Source organism: Aotus nancymaae, unplaced genomic scaffold (genome assembly GCF_030222135.1).
Source record: "Aotus nancymaae isolate 86718 unplaced genomic scaffold, 86718_ANA_hifiasm-v0.15.2.pri h1tg000053l, whole genome shotgun sequence".
In the NCBI taxonomy this organism is placed as follows: Eukaryota; Metazoa; Chordata; class Mammalia; order Primates; family Aotidae; genus Aotus; species Aotus nancymaae.
Window position 1 is genome coordinate 13,249,254 of NW_026988467.1, and position 20,207 is coordinate 13,269,460.

General features: G+C 44.4%; 1 protein-coding gene across 4 annotated transcripts in view; it reads left to right on the forward strand.

Moving 5' to 3' along the window:
• SPEN (spen family transcriptional repressor) overlaps positions 1 to 20,207 on the forward strand; it is a 96,569-nt gene that overhangs the window by 72,965 nt on the left and 3,397 nt on the right. For 3 of the 4 annotated variants that reach the window (XM_064363341.1, XM_064363342.1, XM_012439878.3), the window contains 5 exons: positions 1,690 to 1,815; positions 2,162 to 2,275; positions 4,225 to 4,338; positions 5,664 to 5,764; positions 11,245 to 19,423. In XM_064363341.1, the coding sequence (XP_064219411.1) occupies positions 1,690 to 1,815; positions 2,162 to 2,275; positions 4,225 to 4,338; positions 5,664 to 5,764; positions 11,245 to 19,423 (8,634 nt within the window). The other variant, XM_012439879.2, reaches the window with a different exon arrangement.

Sequence of the window (20,207 nt, forward strand, 5' to 3'; positions counted from 1 at the left end):
CTTATCAGTGAATCTGCTCACCAGTATTCTTAGGAGATCATTTCTCTTAAATGGAATTATCCTGGGTTTTTACATTCTGCATAATTAAAAGTTAGCTCCCATTTACTATTATTTTGAAGAGTTTTAAGTACAGATTATTTAATTTTTATTTATTTTTTAGAGAAAAGGTCTCCCTGTCACTCAGGCTGGAGTGCAGTGGTACGATCATAGCTCACTGCAGCCTCGAATTCCTGGGCTCAAGGGATCCTGCCTCAGCCTCTTGAGTAGCTGGGACTACAGGCATGTACCACCATGCCCAGCTAATTTTTAAATTTTTCATACAGAAGAGGGTCTTGCTGTGTTGCCCAGGCTGATACTGAACTCCTGGCCTTAATGATCCTCCTGCCTTGGCCTCCCAAAGTGCTAGGATACAGATGTGAGCCATTGTACCCTTTCAGATTATTACTTTTTAAAGTACCCATCAAACAGCTCTTTAAATATGTTACTGTTTCAAGTCTTGATTATTGGCTTGTGACCCTTAAGGACATTTATATAATCACAATACTTATTCTGCAATATATGGCCCAGGTCATTGTTGTTTACATACAGATTTTGCCAGCTAACTCTCTCGTTTCTCTGGACCATTTTCATGTCTAAGCCAGGTTTTTTCACTGCCTCCTCTGAGTAGGCATGGGAGTGTCAGACACAGCTATAGGCTTTATACATTCCAAAGACATGGGAGCTTCCTTTATAAGTGTTTCTTTTATCCAAGAACTGTGGTCGGTGGATCTTCACAAAGGAGTTCAGGTGTTTATATATCCATCCATTCTGCATGTGAGAGATTATTACCACACTTATCAATCACCAGCCTTGGTTCAGTTGGATATACTGATAGAATGAGTCATTTCATTCAGGATTGCATGTTTTAAAATGCTTTCTGAAAACTTGATTTATCATTCTTAATCATATTTTATTTTATCATATTTTGTCTTATTTTTTGAGATGGAGTTTCACTTTTGTCACCCAGGCTGGATTGCAGTGGTTCACTTTTGTCACCCAGGCTGGATTGCAGTGGTGCGATCTTGGCTCACTGCAACCTCTGCCTGCCAGGTTGAAGTGATTCTCCTGCCTCAGCCTTCCAAATAGTTGGGATTACAGGGATGTGCCGCCATGCCTGGCTAATTTTTGTACTTTTAGTAGAGACGAGGTTTCACCATGTTCGCCAGGCTGGTGTCAAACTCCTGACCTCAAGTGATCTGCCTGCCTCTGCCTCCCAAAGTGCCAGGATTACATGAGTGAGCCACCGTGCCTAGCCAGGTATCATATTTTAAACGGCCTGACCCCTGATAATGATTTTAGATATTGCAGAAGGGAATTATTTCTTAGGATTTCATTACATAGGCTGCCATTTCTTTATTATCATAAGTTTCTCTTAATGCTGTTATTATGGATTTTAAATTTTGAATTGCAATGCTGTTGTTCCTCTGCTGAGAGCTTCACATAGGAAGGATACGTTCTGTAACAACAAATGCTGTATATTTTATAGCAGACTTCTACCTTACCATTGTATTAAGATGTACAGTTTTTTAACTAAGTAAATGATGATTGGTAACATAACTTTTTTGAGAAATAAATACCCTATATGGACTTGGTTCATTCTAATTTATTTTCTGGGGCATATTGCTAAGTGGTATTGATTGGCTTTTTCAGGATATTGATATTAAGAAAGTGAATGGAGTTCCTCAGTATGCGTTCCTGCAATACTGTGATATTGCTAGTGTTTGTAAAGCTATTAAGAAGATGGATGGGGAATATCTTGGAAATAATCGCCTCAAGGTAGATGAATTTGCATAAATTATTGTGCTGTTATGATTTGCTTTGATTTTTAAGATTTGAATTTTTTTTTTTACATATGCCTGATTATTTAAGATCACAGTAAGACAAATAACCATAAAGGTGATATACTTTGCATTCCCATCCTGTTATGTACTATAACCTGATTAATACTCAACTAGCCAGTCATGATTGCTTTTTTATAAATTTCTATTTGATTTTAACCAGTTGGTTCCCACTTGAGATGTTGATTTGAAAAGATTACTGTAGAAAACCAGTTTTCTCAGAATTCTGTAGTTGAATAGTAATTGTGAATTTTACTAATAGAAATTTTGTGTTTTATATTCAGCTGGGTTTTGGAAAGAGCATGCCTACAAACTGCGTATGGCTAGATGGGCTTTCTTCAAACGTGTCGGATCAGTATTTAACACGACATTTCTGCCGATATGGGCCTGTGGTAAAGGTAGGCGGGAGGTTTTGGTGTGTGGTTCAGACTTCTGACTCCCTTGTCTTGGTATCCTCTCCTTTCAGTCTCAATTGCTAGCATTGCCTATTTCTTTTATTTAATACCTAGCACATTAAAATTATGTTTGCTAAGATTTGATCAAATAAGGGCATTTGCATCTGTTGTCTTAAGTTACTTTGAAAAACTATTTTGAACTAGCCAAGATGATTAATTTTGAAACTATTCTCATAATATAGTTAAATAGAATGAAATAGAAATGTTGCCTATGGATTTTTATAATTTTATCTTTCATTAAAATTAGTCTGATTATATAATTATTCACATTTACACTAAATATGTAATTAGACTTTTTTAAATGACGGGAAGTTCACACAACAGAATATTCATCTAATCAATGTTTTTATGTAACACACCCATAAGCAACAGGAAAAGGGTCTCCAGATCCAATTCAGTTTGTGAAGGTAAAGCTTCCCATCCTTAAATTTATGTTTACTCTGTGGTGGGTATATTGTATATACTTGACAATACTTTATTTATTTTTTTTATTAATCGAGACAGAATCTCAGCCAGGCTGGAGTGTAGTGGCGGAATCTCGGCTCACTGCAACCTCTGCCTCCCGGGTTCAAGCAATTCTCCAGCCTCAGCCTCCCAAATAACTGGGATTATAGACATATGTCACCATGCCTGGCCTGGCTAATTTTTGTATTTTTTTGTAGAGACGGGGTTTTGCCATGTTGGCCCGGCTGATCTCGAACTCCTGACCTCAAGTTATCCACCTACCTCTGCCTCTTAAAGTGCTGGGATTACAACCACTGTGCCCGGCAGACAATACATTAAATGTAGCTTTTGTTGTTTAGAAATACACATCTTGGCCGGGCGCGGTGGCTCAAGCCTGTAATCCCAGCACTTTGGGAGGCCGAGGTGGGTGGATCACGAGGTCAAGAGATCAAGACCATCCTGGTCAACACGGTGAAACCCCGTCTCTACTAAAAATACAAAAATTAGCTGGGCATGGTGGCGCGTGCCTGTAATCCCAGCTACTCAGGAGGCTGAGGCAGGAGAATTGCCTGAACCCAGGAGGCGGAGGTTGCGGTGAGCCGAGATCGCGCCATTGCACTCCAGCCTGGGTAACAAGAGCGAAACTCCGTCTAAAAAAAAAAAAAAGAAAAGAAATACACATCTTAAAGATTGCCTGTATTAAAAAAATCCAGGTTTTTTGTTTGTTTTTTTTTGAAATAGCGTTTTGCTCTTGTTGCCCTGGCTTGAGTGCGATGACGCAATCTCGGCTCAGTGAAACCTCCACCTCCCAGGTTCAAGCAATTCTCCTGCCTTGGTCTCCCAAGCAGCTGGGATTATAAGGCATGTGCCACCACACTCAGCTAATTTTGTGTTTTTTGTAGAGACGGGGTTTCTCCATGTTGGTCAAGGTGGTCTCAAACTTCTGACCTCAGGTGATCTGCCTGCCTCAGCCTCCCAGAGGGAGGGATTACAGGTGTGGGCCACCGCCCATGAGCAAACATCCATAGCTTTAAGACAGTTGTGCTACTTGTACCCAAAATTCACAGAAATTCTTTGTTGTTCTTTTTTCCTTCCTTTCAAGGGTGTTTTTTTTTTTTTTATAGTTGTTGTTGGTTTTGCTTTTTTGTTTTGAGCCAAACAAGACAAATCCTTTACTGAAATATAGTATAGTGATCAGTCAACATGGAAAACAAAGTAAAATACAGAAAAACAAAGGCATAATCTCTCAAGCCACACTATCTATGATTCTAAACAGTTCCTGAACATTTTATTGTGTTCACTACAGCATGCATTACGCTTTTTAAAAAATAGAATAAAATATATAAAAATATATTTTTTCTCATCAGTGTCCTTGTGGTTTAGGATTTTGTTGGGACTGACGCTAAGTCCAGTGGATGAGGCTCTTACTTGTTTTTTCTTTTTTACAGGTGGTGTTTGACCGCTTAAAAGGCATGGCCCTGGTGCTCTACAATGAAATTGAATATGCACAAGCAGCTGTAAAAGAGACCAAAGGGAGGAAAATCGGTGGGAATAAAATTAAGGTGGGAATAAAATTAAGGTGTGCAGAATGACTTTAAACAAAAGCAAAACAAAGTTATATTCAAATCTCACCCTCTTGAGCTGGGTGTGGTGGCTCATGCCTGTAATCCTAGCCTTTTGGGAGGCCAAAGTGAGTGGACCACCTGAGGTTAGGAGTTTGAGACCAGCCTGATGAACATGGTGAAACCCCATCTCTACTAAAAATACAAAAAAAATTAGCCAGGCGTGGTGGCACATGCCTGTAATCCCAGCCACGTGGGAAGTTGAGGCAGGAGAATTTCTTGAACCCAGGAGGCAGAGGTTGTAATGAGCCGAGATCATGCCATTGCACTCCAGCCTAGGTGACAGAGTGAGACTCCATCTCAAACAAACAAACAAACAAAAAAACCTCACTCCCTTAATAACTAGCATTTCATAGGCTGCCAACAAGGGGAGTGGTTTACAGGACACATATTCTGTATCATTAGTGTTCAAGGGGAATATTATGATTTTATGCTTAGCTACTTGTGGGCACAGCATCTTTAAACCGTAAGCCACAGATCCTTCCCTAAAAATCCTCTCATGCAAGGAAATGTGCCTCTCAGTGCTCTTAATGCTGATGCTCACACAGACACTCTTAGTGCAGGTTCAACCACAGTCACCCATGGGTGTCTGACACCCAGGGCCTCATAGTATCAGTCCAGCATCCTGAATGATATGTCTTTCTCTCTTTTCCTACTCTCCGGAAGAGTGGGTAGCCACTGAAAGCATAATTGTATGTCCGGTGTATGTATTTAAAAACTTGTGTTCATGGTAGTTTTAAGAAATTTATGCACTTAATAACTATGATGGTTAGGTTGAAAGAAGTATTTTTTAAAAATCGATAGATATTTTAAAATATCCATATTGATAGTAAAGATATTTAAATGAGATATTGATAGCTGATGGGTATCATTTGCTTTAATAACTTTGAGGCCCAGCTGTGAGTAAAGTTTAAATGTTCATATTTTGTTTTATATTCTAACTGTACTTCTGGCAACAGATTGCTGGATTTAGTTGATCTGATTACTTAATCACCGTTTCAGTTGTCCATTTTGCTTTTTTCACTCCTTCACAATTGGGTTTGAAACTTTAAATTTCATTCCTTTATCACGATTTAAACAGAATTTGGGAGATTTCAGGTTAACAAAACATAGTTTCAGTTATGAGGATTGTTTTACTTGAGATACATTGCTCTTTCCTGAAATTTTCTCAGAAGGGCTATGTTCTGAAGAATTTTCAAATTCGGTAACATTTTTTCATCATTAACATTTGAAACTTGCATCAAACATGTTTTTCTTTTTTAAAGGTGGATTTTGCAAATCGGGAAAGTCAGCTGGCTTTTTATCACTGCATGGAGAAATCTGGTCAAGATATCAGAGACTTTTATGAAATGTTAGTTGAAAGAAGGTATGTATTTTAAACCTATCAGTGTAGCTTGAGTTTTAATGCAGAAACTTAAGATGGCATTAAATTTTATTTTTCACTCTTCACCCCTACTTTCATCTTCTAGAATAGAGAATGCTTCTCTTTTATCACTTCACAGGTAAACACAGGTTTATTTTTTGAATCCAGTTTTCAAGTGACTCCTATGGGTTTGGAGCAACCTGTCTGGATTTCTCATTGAATGCTCCTAGAGCTTGAAAGAATTACTGTTTTACCAGGTGATAACTTTATGTACCTTTTTTTTGTTTTTGAGACTAGGTCTCACTCTCTCACCCAGACTGGAGTGCAGTGGCATGATCTTGGTTCACTGTAGCCTCTTTCTCACAGGCTCAAGTGATCCTCCCACCTCAGCTTACCATGGCTTACTGCAGCCTCTGCCTCACAGGTTCAAGTGATCCTCCTACCTCAGCTTCTTGAATAGCTGGGACTACAGATGCTTGCCACCACGCTGGACTAACTTTTGTAGAGAATGGGGTTTCTCCATGTTGTCCAGGCTGGTCTTAAACTCCTGGGCTCAAGCGATCCGCCCGCCTTGGCCTTCCCAAGGTGCTGAGATTATAGGTGTGAGCCACTGCACCTGGCCAGCTTTAAGTACCATTAATCATAAATACATATCATCCTGCTTACAGTTTTAAAGTGAATTATTAATATATGTTAGAGTGCATTATAAACTGTTAAATGAATACATATTTAGTAATGACAACATCCAGGTTGTCACTGCACATGTGCTCATACATTTAATTAAAAATAAAACAACTTCCAAAAGAATATCAAGAGCTTTATTTTAAAGTTGAATCTCTTAAATAGTCAGAGTGAATCAATAAGCCAAAGCATATGTAAATTGGTGACTGTGACAATATGCAGGGCAAACCTGATTTCCCCTTGTTAATGCTTTCAGTCATGGTTATGTAGTATTTAATATTTTTTTCTGCTGAACAGACCGAAATATAGTAAAACATCTTAAGATAATGCCACTAGATTCTTCAATAGCTGATTACTTTTGAAAATGGAAATTTGGTCCATACAGTAAAGCTGTTTTTTCAGACATGCCTCTGATTAAGTCTCCTGGAATGTTCCCACTAGGTCTCCACTCCTATACATACGTGTTAGACAAAAGCTTTGTGTGAAAAATGCCTTTAGACACTTGTTCAGAGTATGAAAAGGGCTCCATGGCAAGATGAGTCAAGACAGGGTTGTGCTGCCACAAGCCCTGTTGAATACGTTCCCTTTCTACTGCCTCTTCTTGCCAGTTCATTTTTGCTTAAGTGATAGCAAATATTAACATATATTAATTCATTTCTTAGTGGAATATTGTACAGCAGTCATTGAATACTTGGTGCTTTTTTTTTTTTTTTTTTTTTGAGATGGAGTCTCGCTCTGTTGCCCAGGCTGGAGTGCAGTGGCACAGTCTTGGTTTACTGCAACTTCCGCCTCCTGGGTTCAAGCGATTCTCCTGCCTCAGCCTCCTGAGTAGCTGGAACTATAGGCACGTGCCACCATGCCCATCTAATTTTTGTATTTTTAGTAGAGATGGGGTTTTACAATATTGGTCAGGCTGATCTTGAACTCCTGACCTTGTGATCTGCCTGCCTTGGCCTCCCAAAGTGCTGGGATTACAGGTGTGAGCCACCGTGCTGGCCTGTTTGGTGCTTTTTAGATGAAAAATGCTCTCTACGGCCCAAATCTCTAAAGCTCAAACTTATCAGGTTTTGATAGTTTCTCACCAGATCAGAATCCAAATCACAAAGCTTCAAAGATCAACAGTCCTGTAGCTAGAAAGTCAGGCTTAATAGGCTGTTTTCTCAGTTGTGTAAGTTTAAGAGAGAAGGAGAGTTAGCGTAAGATTGTGTGTCCACATGCAAGAGAATGTGTGTGTCTTAGGAGAGAAAAAAGTTCTCCATCCTGCCTCCCCAAGTAGCAGTTTGAATTCATTGTTAATACAGTAAATGCTTACAAGAATTCTTATCTATATTTGAGTGGAAAGTGTCTTGGAGGCCTACTTGCACCTAAAACATAGAAAATCCATTAAAATCCTCTGTGTACATTAAATATTTTAAGAGAGCAGTTTTGTGAGGGTTGAATAATGTAATGTGGGTGTTACTTTCTGTATATTACTACTTAAAACTCATGTTTTTTTTTTTTTTTTTGAAACGGAGTTTCACCCTGTTGCCCAGGCTAGAGGGCAATGGCACGATCTTGGCTCACCGCAACCTCTGCCTCCCAGATTCAAGCAATTCTCCTGCTTCAGCCTCCGAAGTAGCTGGGATTACAGGCATGCACCACCATGCCCAGCTAATTTTGTATTTTTAGTAAAGACAGGGTTTCTTCATGTTGGTCAGGCTGGTCTCAAACTCCCTACCTCAGGTGATCTGCCCACCTCGGCCTACCAAAGTGCTAGGATTACAGGCATGAGCCACTGTGCCTGGCCAAAACTCATTTTTTTCTAGTGATGAACTAATTGGCTTTGGCTTTGTTCTGTGTTATTTATCCCTCTCAAATGGTGGTTATCTCCTCATGAGGAAGCAGGAGAGTGTGGGACCCTCAAACCTGTGACCCAGGTTTGCCCTGTGTAGTTTCAGATGGCAGTGCTTATGGAATGCATTCTTTACAGTAGACCTTAAAGATCTTTGCCTCTTCCATAGAATGGAAGTTATCTCACTGAATAGTTGATGCATGAATGAAAAAAATGTTTAACGCTAATGGTAATTCAGCTCAGGAATGCAAATGACAACTGTATTTGCACAGGGCTTTGTCATTTTCCAATTAGTATTTCATTTGATCCCTCAAATACTGTGTCAGGTAACCCCTTTTTATGGAAGGAACTTTTGCTAATAAGGTCACAGGCCACAAAGGGGTTGGGCTGGGGATAAACCCAAGGTTCCTACCTGCTAGTACATTAAGCTTACCCTTTACCAAAGTGGTTCTCAAGATGAATTTACAGAGTCACATTGTGATTCAGATGACATCTACTTTTATGGTACCTTGCATATTGTGTGGTTTTGTGAACAGTGTTCTTTCCGAACCTTTTTGGAGTTCCTCAGTGTCCCTGTACATGGTCCAAGTGCCAGTTGTGCTGTCCCTGCTTAAGTTGTTGAATTCTTTGAGGGCAGGACTGCTTATTTCTTTTTGTGGTCATGGGGCCCAGCAAAATAAGTATTTGTTAAGTTGAACAGTACTCCAGCATGAATGCTTATACATATATTTCTGCCTCCTAAAACTTTTTTTCATATTATTACTTTTTAAATTTTTAGTAAATTTTTTTTTTAGAGATGGGGTTTTGCTGTGTTGATCCTGCCAGTCTTGAACTCCTGGCCTCAAGCAGTCCTCCCACCGTGGCCTCCCAAAGTGCTAGGATTATAGGTCAGAGCCACCATGCCTGGCTCATATTTTTAGAAATAGTTTTAGTTTGCTTAATTAAAAAAATCTTGACACTGTGTTTTAAAAATAAGACTCAAGCCTACCATTAATATGGGTAGTAAATTAATGACTGTTCTAGGTGTCTTATTCACTTTATAATTTTTGAAGGTATACAGTGGGTTCACCTTCATGTGGAAAATACTTCTTCAAAGTATGTATTTATGTTGGTAATGAGTTAAATTAGCCTACTTCCCATGCCCAGTAACAGTTATTTATGAGATGGCTGGTCAGTATTTAGACAAGGAATCTGATTCCCATGGAGCTATGGAAGGATCATCTTCAGTTAAACCAGGTATCATAAATACATAATAAAATATTTCATTTGAACAGAGAAATTTCAATATAAATACATATAATAGGCTAGGCATGGTGGCTCATGCCTGTAATTCCTGTACTTTGGGGGACTGAGGTGGGCGGATTACCAGAGGTCAGGAGTTTGAGATCAGTTTGGCCAACACAGTGAAACCTGTCTCTACTAAAAATACAAAAAAATTAGCCAAGTGTGGTGACACATGCCTATAGTCCCAGCTACTCAGGGTGGTGGGGGTGGGGGTGGGGTGGTGGTGACATGGGAGAATCGCTTGAACCCCAGAGATGGAGGTTGCAGTGAGCTGAGACTGCGCCACTGCACTCCAGTCTGGGTGACAGAGTGAGACTCTGTGAATGAATGAATGAATAAATAAATATGTGATCGATGCTTCCAGTGTTGGAATGTTCAGTCTAGATGCTTCATTTGCTTTTCAAAGGAGTTGGAACTTCATTTAATAGCAGCTTTGATATATTTTTCTGAAGTTCATTCTTTCAACAAATAGTTGAGTGTCTGCTATGAGAGCCAAGTGCTGTTGTAAGAGCTAGAGAAATTTTGGCCAAGAAGACAAAGCCTATGCCTTTATGGGGCTTAAGTTCTAGTGTTTTTTCAGCGAGCTACTAATGGCAATATTATCTGGAATGAGCCAGCTGTACCTATGTGAGAGAACAAACATTGCTGAGAATAAGTGAATGAAGGAAGTAATTGGCCTCTGATATAGGTGTATCTAATTTAATATATATTTTTGTGTATAAATGTAATCCTAATTTGAATGCACCAGACAGGTCCCTGTGGGAGAAAACCTTTGGTAAGTTCCTTAAAACCGGAGTTCTCACACGGTGCTTGCAGTCATCCCTGGTTTGTTAGCTGGCAGCCGGGGGAAAGTGACAACATTTACTGAGGTCCAGTGTTTGCCTAGGATTATGCTAGGGAAGTTTTTACAGATGCTATCTTAATCTTTTAAAGAGCCTTATGAGGGAAAGCTGCCATCATTTTATGAGTGACGAGACTGAGTTCAGAGAGCTTAACCAGGTTTCAGTGTATTATTTTAAAAAAAAATGTGAATTAGATAGAAGTGTTACCAGTATCATACAGGTCACGTAGATGGTAAGATTTTAGTTAAAATTTTTATCTTTTTTTCTAAACAGTGCATTTATTTCCCAAGTTGTGGTAAGAATATCTTTTGGTAGAATAGTAGTTTTATGGGAGACTTAGGAGTGTGGGGGCATTGTCCAATAACTAGTGTCTGCTTTGCAACCACACCGGAGTTACCAGAAACACTGAAAAAGGGTTGAACCACCACTGTCCAATAGAAGCATAATGCAAGTTCTGTATATATAATTTTAAATTTTCTAGTAGCCATACTAAAAAGTAAAAAGAAAAGATGAAATGAATTTTCTTTAATATATCTAAAATATTGTTTCAACATATAATCAATATAATCAATCTAAATAAATTATTGGGTTTTCTTTTTCTATAAACTAGATTTGCAAAATTGAGTGTGTATTTCACATACACTTCTCCATTTAGCCAGCTTTCAAGTGCCTAGTAGCTACTTGAAGCAATAGTGGACAGCCACTACAAACTAATCATTTCACAAATGATTAAATAATGTCAAAGATTTTTTTTAGAAGCAGGAATTTCTGATTTCATATATATGATTTCATGCATAAGTGATGAGGAAACAAAAGAACTAATATCTTTGTTATTTTTTTGGCAGAGAGGAACGAAGGGCATCCTATGACTATAACCAAGATCGTACATATTATGAGAGTGTTCGGACTCCAGGCACTTACCCTGAGGATTCCAGGCGGGACTATCCAGCTCGAGGGAGAGAGTTTTATTCAGAATGGGAAACTTACCAAGGAGACTACTATGAATCACGATACTACGATGATCCTCGGGAATACAGGGATTATAGGAATGATCCTTATGAACAAGATATTCGGGAATATAGTTACAGGCAAAGGGAACGAGAAAGAGAACGTGAAAGATTTGAGTCTGACCGGGACAGAGACCATGAGAGGAGGCCAATTGAACGAAGTCAAAGTCCAGTTCACTTACGACGTCCACAGAGTCCTGGAGCGTCTCCCTCTCAGGCAGAGAGGTTGCCCAGTGATTCTGAAAGGAGGCTTTATAGCCGATCCTCAGACCGGAGTGGAAGCTGTAGCTCACTCTCCCCTCCGAGATATGAGAAACTGGACAAATCTCGTTTGGAGCGCTATACAAAAAATGAAAAGACAGATAAAGAACGAACTTTTGATCCCGAAAGAGTGGAGAGAGAGAGACGCTTAATACGGAAGGAAAAAGTGGAAAAGGACAAAACTGACAGGCAAAAACGCAAAGGAAAGGTTCACTCCCCTAGTTCTCAGTCTTCAGAAACTGACCAAGAAAATGAGAGAGAGCAAAGCCCTGAAAAGCCAAGGAGTTCTAATAAACTGAGCAGAGAGAAAACTGACAAAGAAGGAATAGCGAAAAACCGCCTAGAACTCATGCCTTGCGTGGTTTTGACTAGAGTAAAAGAGAAAGAGGGAAAGGTCATTGACCACACTCCTGTGGAAAAGCTGAAAGCCAAGCTTGATAATGAAGCTGTTAAGTCTTCTGCCTTGGACCAGAAACTTCAGGTCTCTCAGACAGAGCCTGTAAAATCTGACTTGTCTAAACTGGAATCTGTTAGAATGAAAGTACCAAAGGAAAAGGGGCTTTCAAGCCATGTTGAAGTGGTGGAGAAGGAGGGCAGGCTTAAAACCAGGAAGCACCTCAAGCCTGAGCAAGCTGCGGATGGGGTAAGTGCTGTGGATCTGGAGAAGCTGGAAGCAAGGAAAAGGCGCTTTGCAGATTCCAGTTTGAAAACAGAAAGGCAAAAACCAGAGGTCAAGAAAAGCAGTCCAGAGATGGAAGATGCTCGCGTGCTTTCAAAAAAGCAGCCTGATGCATCCTCTAGAGAGGTCATTCTGCTGAGGGAAGGAGAGGCTGAAAGAAAGCCTGTGAGGAAAGAAATTCTTAAGAGAGAATCTAAAAAAATCAAACTGGACAGACTTAACACTGTTGCCAGCCCTAAAGACTGTCAGGAGCTTGCCAGTATTTCTGTTGGGTCTGGCTCAAGGCCCAGCTCAGACCTACAAGCAAGACTGGGAGAACCAGCAGGTGAACCTGTGGAAAATCAAGAAATCCAATCAAAAAAAACTATTCCCTCAAAACCACAGCTCAAACAGCTGCAGCTATTAGATGATCAAGGATCAGAGAGAGAAGAAGTTAGGAAAAACTATTGCAGTCTTCGTGATGAAACACCTGAACGTAAATCAGGCCAAGAGAAATCACATTCCGTAAATACTGAAGAAAAAATTGGCATCGACATTGATCACACGCAGAGTTACCGAAAACAAATGGAGCAGAGTCGTAGGAAACAGCAGATGGAGATGGAAATAGCCAAGTCTGAGAAGTTTGGCAGTCCTAAAAAAGATGTAGATGAATATGAAAGACGTAGTCTTGTTCACGAGGTAGGCAAACCCCCTCAAGATGTCACCGATGACTCTCCTCCCAGCAAAAAGAAAAGGATGGATCATGTCGATTTTGATACTTGCACCAAGAGAGAGAGGAATTACAGAAGTTCACGCCAAATCAGTGAAGATTCTGAAAGGACTGGTTGTTCTCCCAGTGTTCGACATGGTTCCTTCCATGAAGATGAGGATCCCATAGGCTCCCCTAGGCTAATGTCAGTAAAAGGGTCTCCTAAAGTAGATGAAAAAGGCCTCCCCTATTCTAATATAACAGTCAGGGAAGAGTCTTTAAAATTTAATCCTTATGATTCTAGCAGGAGAGAACAGATGGCAGATATGGCCAAAATAAAACTGTCTGTCTTGAATTCTGAAGATGAACTAAATCGTTGGGACACTCGGATGAAACAAGATCCCAGCAGATTTGATGTGAGTTTCCCAAACAGCATAATTAAGAGAGACAGCCTTCGAAAAAGGTCTGTGCGAGATCTGGAACCTGGTGAGGTGCCTTCTGATTCTGACGAAGATGGTGAACACAAATCCCACTCACCCAGAGCCTCTGCATTATATGAAAGTTCTCGATTGTCTTTTTTATTGAGGGACAGAGAAGATAAGCTCCGTGAGCGAGATGAAAGACTCTCTAGTTCTTTAGAAAGGAACAAATTTTACTCTTTTGCATTGGATAAGACAATCACACCAGACACTAAAGCTTTGCTTGAAAGAGCTAAATCCCTCTCTTCATCTCGAGAAGAAAATTGGTCATTTCTTGATTGGGACTCCCGATTTGCCAATTTTCGAAACAACAAAGATAAAGAAAAGGTTGACTCTGCTCCAAGACCTATTCCATCCTGGTACATGAAAAAGAAGAAAATTAGGACTGATTCAGAAGGGAAAATGGATGATAAGAAAGAGGACCATAAAGAAGAAGAGCAAGAGAGGCAGGAATTGTTTGCTTCTCGTTTTTTACACAGCTCAATCTTTGAACAAGATTCTAAGCGATTGCAGCATCTAGAGAGAAAAGAGGAAGACTCTGACTTCATTTCTGGTAGGATCTATGGGAGGCAGACATCTGAGGGAGCAAATAGCACCAGTGATTCCATTCAGGAGCCAGTAGTTCTGTTCCATAGCAGATTTATGGAGCTCACGCGAATGCAACAGAAAGAAAAAGAAAAAGACCAGAAACCCAAAGAGGTTGAGAAACAGGAAGATACAGAGAATCATCCCAAGACCCCAGAATCTGCTCTTGAGAATAAAGAATCAGAACTAAAAACTCCACCTTCCGTTGGGCCTCCCAGTGTCACAGTCGTAACTCCAGAATCAGCCCCATCACTAGAGAAGACCACTGGTGACAAAATGGCAGAGGCACCTTTGGTAACAGAAGAGAAGATTGTGGAACCAGCCACTGTCTCAGAAGAAGCAAAGCCTGCATCTGAACCAGCTCCTGCCCCTGTGGAACAGCTGGAACAAGTGGACCTGCCTCCAGGAGCAGATCCCAATAAAGAAGCTACGGTGACACCAGCGGGTGTTGAGGAAGGTTCATCAGGTGACCAGCTGCCTTATCTGGATGCCAAGCCTCCAACTCCTGGGGCCTCATTTTCCCAGGCAGAGAGCAATGTAGATCCGGAGCCTGACAATACCCAGCCACTTTCAAAACCAGCTCAGAAGTCCGAGGAAGCCAGTGAGCCAAAAGCTGAAAAGCCAGACGCCACTGCTGATGCCGAGCCTGATGCAAACCAGAAAGCCGAAGCTGCTCCTGAGGCTCAGCCCCCAGCTTCTGAAGATTTAGAGGTTGATCCTCCAGTTGCTGCAAAGGATAAAAAGCCAAACAAAAGCAAGCGTTCCAAGACCCCCGTTCAGGCAGCTGGAGTGAGTATCATGGAGAAGCCTGTCACAAGGAAGAGCGAGAGGATAGACCGGGAAAAACTCAAGCGGTCCAATTCTCCTCGGGGAGAAGCACAGAAGCTTTTGGAGTTGAAGATGGAGGCAGAAAAGATTACAAGGACTGCTTCTAAAAACTCTGCCGCAGACCTTGAAAATCCCGAACCAAGTTTACCTCTCAGCCGAACAAGGCGCCGGAATGTAAGGAGCGTCTATGCAACCATGAGTGACCACGAAAACCGCTCTCCCGTCAAAGAGCCTGTTGAGCAACCCAGAGTGACCAGAAAAAGATTGGAGCGAGAGCTTCAGGAGGCTGTGGTGGTTCCCACCACTCCTCGGAGGGGAAGGCCTCCAAAGACACGCCGGCGAGCTGATGAAGAGGAGGAGGAGGCCAAGGAACCTGCAGAAACACTCAAGCCACCTGAGGGATGGCGGTCCCCACGGTCTCAGAAAACTGCAGCCAGTGGCGGCCCCCAAGGAAAAAAGGGAAAAAATGAACCAAAGGTGGATGCTGCACGTCCTGAGGCCACCACTGAGGTGGGCCCCCAAATAGGCGTGAGAGAGAGCCCCGTAGAACCCAAGGCTGCTGAGGAGGAGGCAGGAAGTGAACAGAAATGTGACAGAAAAGACATTGGCACAGACAAAAATCCTCCTGAAGCCGCCTCTGTCGAAGTTGTAGAGAAAAAACCAGTCCCTGAAAAAAACTCCAAATCAAAGAGAGGAAGATCTCGCAACTCCAGGTTAGCAGTGGACAAATCTGCAAGTCTGAAAAATGTGGATGCTGCTGTCAGTCCCAGGGGAACTGCAGTGCAGGCAGGGGAGAGAGAAGCCGGGGTGGTGGCCGTCTCCCCTGAGAAAAGTGAGAGTCCCCAAAAGGAGGATGGTTTATCCCAATTGAAAAGTGATCCAGTTGATCCAGACAAGGAACCAGAGAAAGAAGACGTGTCTGCCCCTGGGCCGTCCTCAGAAGCAACACAGTTAGCCAAGCAGATGGAGCTGGAGCAGGCTGTGGAGCACATCGCAAAGCTTGCTGAGGCCTCCGCCTCTGCTGCTTACAAGGCAGATGCACCAGAGGGCCTTGCCCCAGAGGACAGGGACAAGCCTGCACACCAAGCAAGTGAAACAGAGCTGGCTGCGGCCATCGGCTCCATCATCAATGACATTTCTGGGGAGCCAGAAAACTTCCCAGCAGCACCTCCACCTTATCCTGGAGAATCCCAGACAGATCTGCAGCCCCACGCACAGGCGCTACAGCCTTCTGAGGAAGGAATAGAGACCAATGAGGCTGTGTCTGGCATCCTGGAAACTGAGGCTGCTACAGAATCTTCTGGACTACCAGTCAATGCTCCTGGCCCCTCAGCAGGCCCAACAGATACCAAGGAATCCAGAGGAAAAAGCAGTGAAACCTCACACTTGGTGCCGGAAGCCAAAGGGTCTAAAGTGGAAGTTGCTCTTGTTCGGAAAGAGAAAGGGCGCCAGAAGACAACCCGATCACGCCGCAAACGGAACACAAACAGGAAAGTGGTGGCTCCTGTAGAGAGCCATGTCCCTGAATCTGACCAAGCTCAAGGTGAGAGTCCTGCTACAAATGAGGGGACGACAGTACAGCACCCTGAAGCCCCACAGGAGGAAAAGCAGAGTGAAAAACCCCATTCCACTCCTCCTCAGTCATGTACTTCCAACCCAGGCAAGACTCCATCTACAGAGAATTTGTCCCAAGAAATCAGTGTTGAGGAAAGGACTCCAACCAAAGCATCTGTGCCCCCAGACCTTCCCCCAACACCCCAGCCAGTGCCAGTGGATGAGGAGCCTCAAGCCAGGTTCAGGGTGCATTCCATCATTGAAAGTGACCCAGTGACCCCACCCAGTGACCCAAGCATGCCCATACCCACGCTGCCTTCTGTAACTCCAGCAAAGCTCTCACCTCCTGTTGCCTCTGGGGGGATCCCACACCAGAGCCCGCCTACTAAGGTGACAGAGTGGATCACAAGGCAGGAGGAGCCACGAGCTCAATCCACCCCATCTCCAGCTCTTCCCCCAGACACAAAGGCTTCTGACATCGACACCAGCTCCAGCACCCTGAGGAAGATTCTCATGGACCCCAAGTATGTGTCTGCCACAGGTGTTACTTCCACGAGTGTCACGACGGCCATTGCAGAGCCTGTCAGTGCTGCCCCTTGCCTACATGAGGCTCCGCCCCCTCCAGTTGAATCTAAAAAGCCTTTAGAAGAAAAAACAGCAGCTCCAGTGACTAACAACTCTGAGACACAAGCTTCGGAGGTGCTGGTAGCTGCTGACAAGGAAAAGGTGGCTCCAGTCATTGCTCCCAAAATTACTTCTGTTATTAGCCGGATGCCTGTCAGCATCGATCTAGAAAATTCGCAGAAGATAACCCTGGCAAAACCAGCTCCTCAAACCCTCACTGGCCTGGTGAGTGCCCTCACTGGCTTGGTGAATGTCTCCTTGGTCCCAGTCAATGCCCTGAAAGGCCCTGTGAAGGGCTCAGTGACCACACTGAAAAGTTTGGTGAGCACCCCTGCTGGGCCTGTGAACGTCCTGAAGGGGCCTGTGAATGTTCTTACGGGGCCAGTGAATGTTCTCACCACTCCAGTGAATGCCACGGTGGGCACAGTGAACGCCAGCCCAGGCACAGTCAATGCTGCTGCGGGTGCAGTGAATGCCACAGCAAGCGCAGTGACCGTCACAGCGGGTACAGTTACTGCTGCATCTGGTGGTGTGACAGCTACAACAGGCACGGTGACGATGGCAGGGGCAGTGATTGCGCCATCAGCAAAGTGCAAACAGAGAGCGAGTGCTAATGAAAACAGTCGGTTCCACCCAGGGTCCATGCCTGTGATCGACGATCGTCCGGCAGATGCGGGCTCAGGGGCGGGGCTGCGTGTGAACACTTCCGAAGGGGTTGTGCTCCTGAGTTATTCAGGACAGAAGACTGAAGGCCCACAGCGGATCAGTGCCAAGATCAGCCAGATCCCCCCAGCCAGTGCAATGGACATTGAATTTCAGCAGTCGGTGTCTAAGTCCCAGGTCAAACCCGATTCTGTCACGGTATCGCAGCCTCCACCCAAAGGCCCTCAAGCTCCTGCAGGCTATGCGAATGTGGCCACCCACTCCACACTGGTACTGACCGCCCAGACATATAACGCCTCTCCTGTGATTTCGTCTGTGAAAGCCGATAGGCCATCCTTGGAGAAGCCCGAGCCCATTCACCTCTCGGTGTCCACACCTGTCACTCAGGGAGGCACGGTGAAGGTTCTCACCCAGGGGATCAACACGCCCCCTGTGCTGGTTCACAACCAGCTGGTCCTCACCCCAAGCATTGTCACCACGAACAAAAAGCTTGCTGACCCTGTCACCCTTAAAATCGAGACCAAGGTCCTTCAGCCGGCCAACCTGGGGTCCACGCTCACACCCCACCACCCTCCTGCTCTGCCCAGCAAACTGCCTACAGAAGTGAACCACATCCCCTCGGGGCCCAGCATCCCAGCAGATCGAACTGTCTCCCATTTGGCAGCTGCAAAGCTAGACGCTCATTCTCCTCGACCCAGCGGACCCGGGCCGTCCCCATTCCCAAGGGCAAGCCACCCCAGCAGTACTGCATCCACTGCACTCTCCACCAACGCTACGGTCATGCTGGCCGCAGGCATTCCAGTGCCCCAGTTCATCTCCAGCATCCACCCAGAGCAGTCTGTCATCATGCCACCCCACAGCATCACCCAGACTGTGTCCCTGAGCCACCTGTCCCAGGGCGAGGTGAGAATGAACACTCCCACGCTGCCCAGCATCACCTACAGCATCCGGCCAGAAGCGCTTCATTCTCCTCGGGCTCCGCTGCAGCCTCAGCAAATAGAGGTCAGGGCCCCACAGCGTGCCAGCACCCCACAGCCAGCCCCAGCCGGCGTGCCTGCACTGGCCTCCCAGCACCCTCCTGAGGAGGAAGTGCATTACCACCTTCCCGTCGCTCGAGCCACAGCCCCTGTTCAGTCAGAAGTCCTGGTCATGCAGTCTGAGTACCGGCTGCACCCCTATACCGTGCCTAGGGATGTGAGGATCATGGTGCATCCACATGTGACAGCAGTCAGTGAGCAGCCCAGGGCCACAGATGGGGTGGTGAAGGTGCCACCAGCCAGCAAGGCCCCTCAACAGTCTGGGAAGGAAGCTGCCAAGACACCAGATGCCAAAGCTGCCCCCACCCCTAGCCCTGCCCCCACCCCCACTCCCGTCCCTGTCCCTGTCCCTGTCCCTGTTCCGGCCCCTGCCCCTGCTCCTCATGGTGAGGCCCGCATCCTCACAGTCACCCCCAGCAACCAACTCCAGGGGCTGCCTCTGACCCCCCCTGTGGTGGTGACCCACGGGGTGCAGATTGTGCACTCCAGTGGGGAGCTGTTTCAAGAATACAGGTACGGCGACATCCGCACCTACCACACCCCGGCCCAGCTCACACACACTCAATTTCCTGCTGCTTCCTCTGTTGGCCTGCCTTCGAGGACCAAGACAGCTGCTCAGGTGAGTGAGCCAGGGGTCTCCCCACTGTTTGCTGGGCATGTGCCGGTGGGACTCAGCAGGCTTTGAAGCAGAGATATGTTAAGGAAATCAGCGGCTAGGTGTAGCGGCTCGTGCCTGTAATCCCACCACTGTGGGAGGCCCAGACAGGAGGACTGCTTGAGTCCAGGAGTTCGAGACTAGCCTGGACAACATGGCAAAACCCCATCTCTACCAAAGAAAAAAAAAGTACAAAAATTAGCTGGGGGTGGTGGCACACATCTGTGGTCTCAGCTACTCAGGAGGCTGAGGTGGGAGAATCACTTGAGCCCTGGAGGCAGAGGTTGCATTGAACCAAGATTGTGCCACTACACTGCAGCCTGGGTGATAGAGCAAGACCTGCCCAGTCTCAAAAAAAAAGAAAGAAAAAAAATCAGGCTGGGCATCTGGGCGTAGTGGCTCCTGCCCGTAATCCCAGCACTTTGGGAGGCTGAGGCCAGCGGATCACTTGAGGTCAGGAGGTCAGCCTGGCCAACATGGTGAAACTGTCCATACTTAAAAGAAAAATCTGCCTTTTGGTAAAGATAGTGGTTGAGTACAAGTGAACTGTTGAGCTATCCCTAAAGATGATCTTTTCATGAGTTTAAAGAGCTTTCTTAGTTCTGAGATGAAAGGATTAGATCAGATCATGTCATGGGGAGCTCTGCATATAGGGAGGGAGCTCTTGCTGGATGGTGTCGGCGGGAGGTAATAGGGGATCTCTTACTCTGAGAGCAGCTCCGTTGATTCAGGCTCCTTCTGTGGGCCT